The sequence below is a fragment of the Mytilus galloprovincialis genome, chromosome 6 (genome assembly GCF_965363235.1).
Source record: "Mytilus galloprovincialis chromosome 6, xbMytGall1.hap1.1, whole genome shotgun sequence".
Classification (NCBI taxonomy): domain Eukaryota; kingdom Metazoa; phylum Mollusca; class Bivalvia; order Mytilida; family Mytilidae; genus Mytilus; species Mytilus galloprovincialis.
The window spans coordinates 40054145-40066415 of NC_134843.1; the positions used below are offsets into that span (position 1 = coordinate 40054145).

Consider the following 12271-nt stretch of genomic DNA (forward strand, 5'->3'; position numbering starts at 1 on the left):
GACACGACTCTGTGGGTGTGCCTAGATGTTAGAAGTTATAAACTACAGATAATGCATTTTTGTAAACATTGTATATGAACATTGTTTAGCAAAGCAAATCGTGCAAATTGCAGAGTAACAAAGCAAATAAACACGTATTAATAATTGATATTTCAATATTGAATTCATCTGTGAAATGTATGCATTATAAAACAAACATGAATTAATGACAGTTGATGGGAACAAAAATACACATAGTCAGTTTTTCGGCATTTAATGTTTTATCCTGGCCGAGAAAAGTCTGTAATTCTTTATCTCATTTAAGCCAATAGATGTTGCTGTATCTCAGCCGCATCCAATACATGAAAAATAATTTATTCAAGATGGCGTGTATTTCGATTGAAACTTATAGCTCCGCACCGTGATGCGAAGCAAAAACACATACTCTTGGAGTGATTTCACAAATAATTGATGAAAAGCTTCTTGTAATGATAAGTTATTTTGTGTGTTAAATTAAGTAAAAAAATGAACAAACGGATTTAAAAAAAAATAGTTCTTTATCATTATGAAAGAAACACGTAAGCTGTTATCCAAAACACGCACTAGTAAAATTGTATTTCAATAAATGAATAAAATCACGTTATCTTGAAATTTTATTTAAGGAATGATAACTCGTGAGTCATTCACTAATTTGTGTAACTCTTTACGTTCATTGAAAATTGAAAAGAGGATTTACATATTGAACTATTAATATCAAGTATTTTTACATCGAACACTACCAAAGAGAAAGTGAGGTCGAAACACGGAACTGGTGCAGTAAAATTTGTATTTTTTATGTTACTTACGTAGCCGTTACAAACATAATTTACTGAATTTACAGACAGAATTAATCTTATCCGAGCGAGGACAATACTATAATCATATATGCATATACAAAACTAGTGTATTATTAGAACGGTCGTTAGACACATGAATCCTTGGAACTTATACAATTTCAATTTCATACTAACTACCTAGTTCTACAATTATATATAAAGGTCGTGCAAATTTTTGACAATTATTTGTTTGTAATTTTCCTGAATTAGTGTTTAAAATAGCTCCATTTGAAACTTATTATCAAATTATAATTATCGTTAATACCATTTTAAAATGACTATCGAAATAGATTCTTAATTTGATCTCACAAAAGTGAATTAGACAAATTGAAAGATCGAGTAACTACATATAGTGTTTGCATAGCAATCATTGAACGGTATGGTATAACAAAAAACTGATAATTTTAGTTTACCTAGAACATTAAGAAAAAACAACTAATCGTTATTCTTACAGTCCGAGTTATGAAATGTTTCATCAAAAACAAACTATTCTCAATTTTAAATTTCCTGTACATCTCCTTATTTTCATATTTTCATTTACAAGCAATGGATGATACCACTGTTTAAGCCTACACATATTTAAACATTCAAAACCCATGTAACGAAATTAAAGTAACGTCAGTGAGAATTATAAAGAAACTAAGATTCCAACTGCTCGACCTGAATTTGGCCAATGATTAAGGTCATTTTTAGTTGTATAGCTATATATTTGTATATGCACTTACACATTCTTATTTTTTTTTATTTCACGAAGTAGAATTCCGATGAAGACATCAATGAAAAATAGTGGGCAAAACTCTTACTTTAATTGATTCTAATATTTATAAAAATATTTACAGTAAATAACTGCATCATGATATGTAATGTCTACACAACAGTTGTGAATACTTCAGCATGTTCATTTGACTACCTCGTTCTAAACGTTTCGAACTTTCTAATACTTTATCACCTTCCAGGCTATTTCCTTGAAGATACCTTAGAACTGTATAGTTTGGATCTATTTTGGACTTTTTTCTTTCTTATTTATTTCCACTCAGCAAACTTTTACATCTTTTCCCTCCCATAAATTTCACCCAAAAAATAATCAGAAATGTTCTTCAAGTCTGATACATGTCGTTGTTTTCTTTCAACTGTATGTATCTCATACATTAGCATGCAGGCCTATCTTTGTAGTTTTCCCTTTGCAGCTGTATTATTATTTATCCGTAGAAAATAACTTCATTTATCAGATCCTTGATAATTTAAATTTAGAAGCAAAGATCTTATTGATTCAAAAATACTCATTGAATGTTTCAGCCTTACAATGCTAGTCTCATTATCTGCGTTCAATAAAAAATTATTGGGATACAAAATCACTGCCACATTTCAAACGGGAGTCATAATCTTTATATGTTAATGCCGCATATACAAGCTGTAGGAGCGGTTACCGATAGATCTGCATTGATATTTGAAAATAAAGTTCAGTGAAAACGCTTATTTAAAAAAAAAAATATACATGGTTAAATCTTAGAATATTTGACTTAGTAGATAAATAACAAATAAAACATACATATGCTAGTATAATCAAATAATGCCAGATATAGAAACGTTGTATAAAATACATAAGCAAGAAGATACAGATAAGATATGACCTCTTAAAGAATAAAAAATCAGACATTTCATGATTTACATTACTGAATCATGTACAAACTCGTTTGATTTATGGCAATGATAGATATTGGAAACATCACATTCTGCATTCGGTTTAACAGTCTTTATTTTGTGTTTATGTTTTTGAAACTTGTATACATATCCACAATTTTGTTTTCTGTTGTTGCGTTTGTATCTGTAATAAAAGAAATATTCGCACATGCAGTACATACTCAATTATTGGAAATACATATATTAAGGATGTATATTTCTAGGGAGCCGACTCTTTCTCATATCAAACTTTTATTTCTTATAATGTTTAGATGTATATGACTTTAAAAAAGTAATTAATGACAAACAAAATATATGATGATGATGTACTTCTTTGTTTGCTTGGCCCATATGAAATATTACAATTTTTTTTGGTTTTCCCATTTTTCATAATTGTTTACCCATTTTCGGGCTTTTAGCATGAACAAATAACAGTTTCACACTTAAACGATTTTCCACATTTTCACTTAAGATGAGGTAGACAAATCTGTACAAATTAAACATTAAACCACGATAGGAAGAAGTTGATAAAAGAACGTGTGGGTTTTTTTTAAATCAAAAAGACGATGCTGTAAATGTTGTATATTTGTGATTTTTGGCAGAACAAAAAGCATTTTATATCAACTTCTTTGTGATGAATTATTGAAAAATACATGTATAAGAAATTTAAAAAGAAAAAAATTATATGGGATGTACATAATTTTGGTAAAATCATTTCTTTGAACACTTCACCCATTTTTACAACATGATGGCTTCATAATAGCACTGACCGGACTGCTTGTAATACTTAAAAAAAAATAATAAAACATCAACTAATCCTTAATACTTAGTTTTACAATAAGCGTTGCAATAAATGCAGAATTATGTCTTCTTTGTTTTGAGGGATGTATTACTACAATGCCACATCCAGTTTGCGTTATTAGATGGTTTTCTTCTTTTTTCGATCTGATAAGTTAAGATTTTTTTTAACTTATTTTAATAAAATTTAGAATGGAAACGGGGAATGTGGAATGTGGAAAGGAGACAATATGTCGACCAAAGAGCCAACGCCGTGCTTCAGATGACCCCTAAACAATAATGTATAATGTTGAGCGAAATGGACACGACACTAAAATTCTAAACATATAGATGAACCAAAATAAAATAAAGAACACTAATAAAGGCTAGAAGTTCTTGATATGAGACAGGCGCCAGCATGTGTCGGGGTTAAACATGTTTTGTTTTGAACCGTCCCCCTATACCTCTGCACAATGTGGAAAAAACATACACACAGCAATACGCACGGTGGAACTCAGTTTAAAAGATGATGTATTCGACATATTTAAATCAAGCTCAATCTCTCCCGTGAAGTGCAAAATGAAGTGTTAGGTATCATGTCATTACAACTTATATAAAAAGAACATAACATCACTCGTCGCCAGTATCATAACTATACTAGTCAACCAAAGCACCGGTACACACATTTGATCTCCAATTTATAGTAAAATATAACAAATACAAAAAAATTGTTAAAGTATCAAATGAAAAACATACAAATATCAAACAAATGAATTTGATTAAAAGAATCAGACCAAAGTGGAAAGTGAGAAATACCGTGTTATTGAACACTGGGGTCAAATTAATTTTGCATTAAATGATGACAAAAGTCGAAAAGTAATATTGAAGGTGAGAATAACGTACTCCGATATCGGCAAAGGCATTTCAAAGGTTCCGCAGACCATGTTTAACATTTAAGTTTAAAATTTTAATTTTAATTTGTTTTTGTATACATAAATTGAACAACCACGTTCAATAGACTGCTGTTAAACAATAGCGATCATCTCACCTTGTAAAGACTTAGTCACAGTTTCAGCGTGTTGATCATTACTTTCGGAGGAATTTTCAACTTTTATTTCCCTGTTCCAATGTACAATTTTTATAAAAAGAATTATAATATTAATAGCAACTAATTCATTTGTCATGCTACTATGTGTTGTAGCATACACAAACCTTGTGTATTACAGTTTACTCATTACTAAAACTTTTATAAGTTGATCATAGTCCCAAATATTAATATCTTGGTTTAAGCATATCATTATAAAAAAAAACTTTCCAACTGATCTATGTATAGTTTTTAAAAATTGACTTATTGTTCTCATTCATCTGATATGTTTGTTTTATTTTCTTAGATGTGTTCTGTGTTCTTTCATGTGTATCGGTGGAATTACAAATGTAATTATTTTTGTAAAATCAGAATTAAAAAGAGATATTCATGGAGTTTATTCATATTTACCTCCCTATGTCTGACGTTTGTGTATTATCTGAAAATAAATTCTGATGATATACGTATGCATGTGTCTGTTCTTATAAAAGTCATGCAGTGGCTGTTGTTAGTTCATTGTTTTCTTCGTAAATAGTTATGTATAATTTTAATCACATATTCCACGAATGCAACAGTTCGTAATCTTCAATATAAATGAAGCTGAAACTGTATATCAGAATCAAAAGAAAAAGAAGAAAAAGAAGAAGAAGTTGGATTGATATTTTTAAGCACTATTCGTGTGAATTTACATATTCATCTTTGAATTTATAAAATTGCACGACATAAACAACATAGAACTTTATTGAACAGAACATATGATTATAAAAACATATGTTATGTACGACTTTTTGGTAGAAAAGGAGATCCTTTAAAACGTTATCTAAATTTGTGTTAATTTCCGTGTTAATAATTACAGCAGTACATGATTTGTGTAAATATCTCAAGTATATGATTTCATCATTGATATTAAATATCTTCTTCAGCAGTTATGCCTGTAGTTAGTTTATTGTTATTTCCGTTAATTGTATATTATTTATTCTTTTATAAATAAATTTCTCCTTGCTTTGGTTAACGCGGCCCTTTATAGCTGACTATACGGTATATTATTGATCATTGTTGAAGGTCGTAAGGTAATCAATATTTACTTACATTAACGTCCTTGTAACTCTGGCTGATAATTGTCTCATAGGCAATCTTTTATGTCTCCTTATTTTTATATCAAAGGAATGGCCGACTTATCAGTGTGGTACTTAATGCAACAAATATAGCAAATATACCTAACACATGCATTGCTGGTATCATTGTTATCGTATCTATTTGTAAAAAGTTATCAAAGGTACCAGGATTATAATTTAGTACGCCAGACGCGCGTTTCATCTACATAAGACTCATCAGTGACGCTCATATCAAAATATTTATAAAGCCAAACAAGTACAAAGTTGAAGAGCATTGAGGATCCAAAGTCCCAAACAGTTGTGCCAAATACGGCAAAGGTAATCTATGCCTGGGATAAGAAATATTAGTTTTTCCGAAAAATTCAAAATGTTGTAAACAGGAAATTTAAAAAAATGACCATATTATTGATATTCATGTCAACCCCGAAATGTTGACAACTGGGCTGGTGATACCCTCGGGGACGAAACGCTCACCAGCAGTGGCATCGACCCAGTAGTATAAATAGTTATCAAAGGTACCAGGATTATAATTTAATACGCCAGACGCGCGTTTCGTCTACATAAGACTCATCAGTGACGCTCATATCAAAATATTTATAAAGCCAAACACGTACAAAGTTGAAGAGCATTAAGGATCCAAAGTCGTAAAAAAATGTCAATTAAGGTCAAGTATGTCCATGTCAGCACGTGTATGACATCATAATGAAACAACAATTGACCATTATGTACTAAAGTCTCCAGCTTATATTCAGCTTGTCTTGGTCATTCGTTAATTTAATTTTGAAGGTCCTGAGAAATTTACTATTATTGCAATTTCAGGAGCCTTATAATGACTTTGATAATAATTTTTTTCTTTATCCGAATTATTCCGATTTTCCTATTATGATTTTAAGTACCCAGTAAGTAGTATAACATGATATGTATTCAGCTTTATCTATGTTATGTTATATGTGCTATTGTATATTTGCACGTCAGTTGGTCTTTTTCCTTTTTAGCCACTGCGTTCACAAATGATATCGGATATGTTCCTTACGTCGTTACTACAATCCCCTTCCCGTTCATGAATTTGACCTACCGAATTAGACTATTTACCGGATTTGTAATCACATAAGCAACACGACGGGTGCCGCATGTGGAGCAGGATCTGCTTACCCTTCCGGAGCACCTGAGATCACCCCTAGTTTTTGGTGGGGTTCGTGTTGTTTATTCTTTAGTTTTCTATGTTGTGTCATGTGTACTATTGTTTTTCTGTTTGTCTTTTTCATTTTTAGCCATGGCGTTGTCAGTTTGTTTTAGATTTATGAGTTTGACTGTCCCTTTGGTATCTTTCGTCCCTCTTTTGTCAGTTTAGTTTGAAGGTCCCTCTGGTATCGTATGCCTCTTTTTTTAATACATTGTTTTCTAAAATTATGATGCCTTTTGAATTCTGAAATAAAATATTGAAAGTGATACCCAATACTCTCTTGGCAAACATTGCAGATTCTCTTACCTTGTGCAGACATCTTCATAGATTCGTAAAGCACTGTCTTATTTTCTGCTGGATTCTTGAGCTTTATGTCCCTGATTTTGAAAGATTAACAAAGAAACTCATGAAATACAAAATACTGTATAAAAATAGTGTCTGTTCTTACTCATTTTGAGTGCTACCTCGTGTAACATTTTTACATCAAGATATGAAATATCAATGAGTTCCATTGAAGTGCTAATGAATTACTGTTAATACATATCTATGAAAACTAATAATACTAAATGAAGATACTTTATTTTTTATACAAATCATTCTCTTTTTCAAAATCCATGTGTTCGAACACTCGATGCTTCAATGCAAAATTAAAAAAAAATCATTTTGAAGCAAAATACCATTTTGGATGTAAAAGATTTCAATAAAAAAACAAGTTTTGAAGTTTAATAAAGAACCTTATACATTAAGACTGTTCTCGTTGACAAGTAATTAAACAATTATTCATGAGCCTCTGTTTCTTTTCATGTCTGTCCAGTTATTTTGTTTTATGGACTAATAGACCACATCCTTCTTCCCCTTTCCCTACTATCGTTGTTCTCAATTCAATGTAATATGTTGTAAGGTACGTAAATTTAATATGTATATAAAGTTTTTCTTTTGTCAGCATATGGAAGGTGATACAAATTAGTCCACTTGTTTGTTTTTGTCAAATCTATACAACATGAGTTTTTACTAGTCCTTGTTTATTTTACATATAATAACCTCAGTGGGTCTTCTGTTGGTGTATTTCCTGAAAATAAAAACAAAGGACATGAACTATTTTGACTTTCACCTGTTATTTTTTAACTGTCACGAGATAGCTAGATGCAAATAGAATTTTTATTCAAGTCAGTATGCTTTGAAAATAAACAAGGCCCTTTATTTGAACTACGGGAGGCTGATTTAGTGTAAGAGTTGAAATACTAGAAAAGAATGGATTTTTGTTTATATCCGTTGTACCAATTTCTTTACTACTATAAGCTACATAGCATGTTACTATAACCTATCGTATGTTTTAATGCATTATACACGCTTTGCTTGCACTGTTTGGTATTATAGGTGCAAAATTTGAATGTAAGTAAGACATTTAGATATGTTTGTTATGTTTAATGTGACAATTTGCTTACCACATGCTTGTTCTTTCATCGATTCGTAAATGTTAATATTACTGTCTTTTACGTTTTCCTCCGTTGTTTTCCTTTAGAGGAAAAGAAATTACAGCAATTACATAATATTCAATATGAATATATAAAAATAATTTGTATCTGCATGCATAATAACTCCTTTAGAAACAATACATTGAATGACTATATGACAAGGTGTATAAACTGTTATTTAAAGATAGTAAGACGGACATACACAATGTATCTACAATCATGTAAAAAACTACATTCTAGATGTAATAGACACGTTAAAACATCAACGAACCAAGTAAAATGTGCAATGAGTCGGAAATGCCCTTTTTACCTTGTAAATTGTTTTAGCTGAATCAGGATTTATCTTATGATGTTTTCCCCTCTCTTTTATAAAATGAGGGTTTGAGTTTTTGTTAACTAATACAACATTACTTCGTTTGACATCTATTTGTTGATTTATTGAGTAGAGACATCTGATAACACAGCCTTTGATTTGCTTACTTGTCGTAAAGTTTAATATCAAATTTTACTTTTCCAAAAGAATTACTTTTTCAATTGTGTGGTTTTTTTTATAAATTCACTTTTAAACACTAGCAACATTGTACACCCATTGTACATATGATTACACAAATGAAACATATATGTATATCATGGTAATTGTAATGTAAATAGTGCAGTAAATTTGCATCTCTATAGTTCTTCACGAAGTCGAATTTTCTTGCTTTCCTCTGAATTTCCTATTGTGACAGCATGAAAAAGGCGACCATGCCTGATGACGTCACATAGAGAGAACACATATTTTTGCAAATCATTCGAAAAAAAGGAATAAGTTTGCTTGCTTATTGTTTAAAAAAACATTAAAGAAACAAATTCTAACACCAAATCTCGGCGAGCCAAGTGTTTTAAATTTGAAAATTTATCTGTCTCGAGTTGATAAATATCGATGAAGTGGTAGATAAAGGCAACAGTAGTATACCGCCGTTCAAAACTCATAAATCCATGGACAAAAAACAAAATCGGGGTAACAAACTAAAACCGAGGGAAACGCATAAAATATAAGAGGAGAACAACGACACAACACCGAAACGCAACACACACAGAAACGGACCAAGCAACAGACAAAACACCACGAGAATAACAAATATAACATCAAAACCAAATACATGAATTTGGGATAGACAAGTACCGTGCCACGTCTTATCTCAATATCTCAAAAATAAGAGAAAACACAAACGACTCAACGTTAAAATGAATCTATATTACCCAATTTTATATAATTACGTTCGTGTTGAATAAAATTGGGGAAAGTTCAAGAAAAAAAAAATCGAATGGCATTCCCGTCATAAAATTTTAATCTATGGTGATACATTTGTTATACATAAAACAAATTTTATCGGTAAATATATTACTAAAAACCAGTACAACAATAAACAACAGCGACCTCAATATATATATGATTTTGAAAATTAACGTGATAATTAAATGCACATGCCTGTCTTCCAGTAGATATGATGATCACTTTTTTAAAACTTTAAAAACATTAATGAATCATCCGGGCATTGATACCTATTACATATTAAGCAAACTTAAACATTGGAACAGTGCCTATAGTTCTACAACATAAATTACTATTGATTTATTTTTGAGCATTAATTAGTAATTTTGTATTTTCTTGTTTATGATATTCCTGTAATATCAGGGATATTTCATATTCGAAATTATGTATGTACTTACTTTAGTGATTGTTTAACTGAAATGGAATAAAACATTTTAATAGACCCTGTCACATATTCATTCTAACATGATCAATGTAAATTTCCAATACCTTTGTTATCAATGATTAAAGACATTTTTATGATATTTAGTTTACAATGCTTTAAATGTAACATACATATATACTCTATAGTTTATTCAAACTGAATATTTTATTTTTATATAGAAAAAACGTTTACTTAGCTATGATCTTCAACAGGATGTATTCATGAAAGACATTTATTATATACAAATGCTTTTGAATATATTTCTTTTCACTATAAGTGTACTCAATTGGCTTGCCATAATCAATTCATATGATGAATTACATCTCTTAAGTTTAGTCGATGTATGATAAAATCATCAACATGAAAATATATAAAAAATTTAAAGCTTATAAATGGCTAGTATTAGAGAATAATATTTCCTTTTTTTTAAAGTCTTCACTCAACGAAAGGACAGAATAAGAAGAATACCCATTATTACCTTTAAATTTCGGTCCCATATCTTCGTATGCATTTGGTTGAGTATGGTGTGTTGAGTCCATCCTAAAAGACAATGTTGATAATTTGCTACTGAATTAATGTCAGTGGTTAATATTAGATGCTTCCACAATAATCGGAATGAAAATACCTTGATCGGCCTTTAATGAGGTACGTTGGAAAATTTGAACATGATTATATAAAGAGAAACAGTTGCTGTATCTCTAGACAGGTAACAGTAGTACGTCCTCGAGAACTTAGCAAACTCACAGGAAACATTTTATTATATTTACATAGTTTTTGTTTTCAAACGGTGTTTATTGTGATTTTATGTAAACCACTTTTATACAAGTCTGGCATAAGTGAGAGGTTTACTTCACCATTGTGTTCATTAGAAAATGCCTGTTCTAAGTAAGGAATATGACAATTGTTATCCATTTGTTTGATGTGTTTGAGGTTTTGATTTTGCCATTTGATCAGAGACTTTCCTTTTTGAATTGTTCTCGGAGTTCAGTATTTTTGTGATTTTACTTTATATGAACTTTTTTCTTAAATTCATCTACTTTAAAATTAATAAATAATTTTAGGTCAATGTCTGAAAAATAGAAACTTTTTTGTATGAGGCTTGGAAACTAGAGAAGGGCAAGGTTTTACCGAAAAAAGTTTCTATTTCTATGACATTGATTAAATATGTTTTTTATACTCCAACTTTTATTAATTCATTTATAGCTATTTCAATCATAACACAAATGTCAAGCTTATTTTCATTCCTTAATGAACCCCTTATTGTGGAGAAAGTGTTCCATCATGAAATTGGCATTGCACAACATATAGCTGTGTAACTATGTTTAAGAAAAAAGCACAACTAGTTGCAATAGAAAAATTATAGTGTGCACCACATCTATACAGTTCGAAAAACTATAAACACTTCATATTAGATGTGTTTACACTGGGAAACATCATTCACACACAAACTGTTTTTTATAAGCTAAAGTCATGTTGAACACGAATGTTGAAACAAAAAGATATTGAACAGTTATTATATAGGACAAAAGTACGAAAACATACTTTGGAATTATTACAATATTGAAGGAACAACCATGCGATTGCTTTTGAAGGATAATTTCTGGTTTGAGAAATCAAACGAATCAAACAAACAAACGTAGTGATATAGATTTTAAGGGATTTTCAAACAGATTTTAATCTTTCAGATTATTGACCAAGTTAACTATTGAACAACGTGACTTGAGATTTATGAATGTGAATGTTAACATATTGCTCCTGTCTGAGAAATGTTTCATATTATTGGTTGTTATTTATTTAGATACATACATTCAATGTAGTATCATTAACATAAGAAGGTGGTGTATGAGTGACAATGACAAAACTCTCCATCAGAGTCAGAATTTTTCAAAGTAAACAATTATAGGTCAAAATACGGTCTTCAACACAGAGCTTTGGCTCACACCGAACAGCAAGCTATTAAGGGCTTATTAAACCATCCAAACGAGAAAACGAACGGTCTAATCTATTAAAACAACCGAGAAACGAGACACACTTATCAACCATATCAACAAACAATAACTACTGAACATATGATTCCTTACAGGTGCAAACAAATGCATCGGGTTTGAACGTTTCAATAGGTACCAACCTTTACCCTTATCTTCAACAATCGTATAACATCGCAACATAGAAAGACACACAATAAATAATCAATTGAAATGGCTTAACTCAATCAAAAGACATATTAATACAACTAAACATACACTGAACGAATACATTAGACACAATGTAAATATGAAATATCATGTATATTTGATATTATAGATTATTAAAATGAACTTACTTTTTTGATTCTTCAACTGAAAAGAAATCAGATATTTTAAA

At 30.3% G+C, this 12271-nt stretch overlaps 1 protein-coding gene across 1 annotated transcript in view; it reads right to left on the reverse strand.

Moving 5' to 3' along the window:
• Positions 1–539: 539 nt before the first annotated feature.
• LOC143079557 (cell adhesion molecule Dscam1-like) overlaps positions 540–12271 on the reverse strand; it is a 30664-nt gene continuing 18932 nt past the window's right edge. Inside the window, exons 16-24 of the mRNA XM_076254965.1 lie at positions 12231–12246; positions 10386–10447; positions 9882–9897; positions 8139–8209; positions 7735–7762; positions 7000–7070; positions 4807–4834; positions 4360–4430; positions 540–2679 (exon numbers count right to left, since the gene is read on the reverse strand). Of these exons, the coding sequence (XP_076111080.1) occupies positions 2609–2679; positions 4360–4430; positions 4807–4834; positions 7000–7070; positions 7735–7762; positions 8139–8209; positions 9882–9897; positions 10386–10447; positions 12231–12246 (434 nt within the window). The 3' untranslated portion in view covers positions 540–2608. The remainder of the gene's footprint in view (positions 2680–4359; positions 4431–4806; positions 4835–6999; positions 7071–7734; positions 7763–8138; positions 8210–9881; positions 9898–10385; positions 10448–12230; positions 12247–12271) is intronic.